Source organism: Sinocyclocheilus grahami, unplaced genomic scaffold, assembly GCF_001515645.1.
Source record: "Sinocyclocheilus grahami isolate Dianchi unplaced genomic scaffold, SAMN03320097.WGS_v1.1 scaffold804.1, whole genome shotgun sequence".
Classification (NCBI taxonomy): Eukaryota; Metazoa; Chordata; class Actinopteri; order Cypriniformes; family Cyprinidae; genus Sinocyclocheilus; species Sinocyclocheilus grahami.
Genome location: NW_015505983.1, coordinates 3,769 through 4,821, shown reverse-complemented (window position 1 = coordinate 4,821; position 1,053 = coordinate 3,769). Strand labels below are relative to the sequence as shown.

The following is a 1,053-nucleotide window of genomic DNA, read 5'->3' as shown; positions in this document are numbered from 1 at the left end:
AAATCAGTGGAGCATGGACTATGTTATATTATCTTGCCCAGGAATAGCTTCACTAATTAATTTTTTTCTTTCTCCTGCTCTTCCAGGACTCAAATTCCAGGTAACTGAAATCTCTCTTTATATATTGTGGTAGAATTGTCAGTTTCAGGCAGTGGATGTTGTACATTACACATTAATGTTTCTCTCTTGTCCTTCAGGTGGCTTTATCACTATCTCGGGTGGATCTCAATCCTCCGGTGGGTCCCACATTATCACATCTGGTGGATCTCAATCCTCTGGTGGTTCCCACATTATCAAAACTGGTGGACCAACAATCCAAATAAAGCAAACCACCTCCACTTCACACCGTACTTACTAAAGGCACAGCATGTCGTTTTGTGAGACAGTATTCAAACACATGCAAACATTTCATATTAAATGAGTGTTAATACACAATTTGTGACAAGGAACAAGGAAATGTGTTATTTTTAAAACATCGAAAGACACTCACTGTTGTGTTTTTGTATGTGAGAAAAACCTGTCTCTGAAAATAAAAGTGCTGTCAAGAAAAATGTCCTACATGTGTTGTTTTTTTTCACATAACACTATGGTCTAAAATTTTAAATGGCACAAAACACATGGCAGTCACATTCTTGAGACCAGAAAATGTCATACAGATCACATAGATCACTACACTTTATAAGGAGTAGTATTTATTATCTATTTATTTTCAGAGATGTATTTATTTTTCAGCATAATTAAATAATTTAAATACTTTATTTTTCATTTTTATGCTCAACAATTTCAGTTTTCGACCTGCCTGCTTGTCTCGTGCGCCGCCTATTGGCCAGAAAATGCTATTATATATCTTGGACAGACTTCTCGACATTTCACATCTTTTCCAGATGGATGCATTATTACTAGAAGTGCTACATTTTGCCATGTTAAAATCAAGACGTGGATCATGAGTTTGATTATAAAATGTTTTCACCTCTGAGTTTGTCTATTATAAACAGTTTCCAAAAAAACAATGCAAAAGTCTGAGTCTCGCTGTATCGCTCAGGCTGCACTGCA

General features: G+C 35.8%; 1 protein-coding gene across 1 annotated transcript in view; it reads left to right on the top strand.

The window, feature by feature from the left end:
* LOC107562049 (keratin, type I cytoskeletal 47 kDa-like) overlaps nt 1-323 on the top strand; it is a 9,692-nt gene extending 9,369 nt beyond the window's left edge. Inside the window, exon 7 of the mRNA XM_016246610.1 lies at nt 198-323. Within this exon, the coding sequence (XP_016102096.1) occupies nt 198-323 (126 nt within the window). The remainder of the gene's footprint in view (nt 1-197) is intronic.
* The last annotated feature ends 730 nt before the right edge of the window (nt 324-1,053 follow it).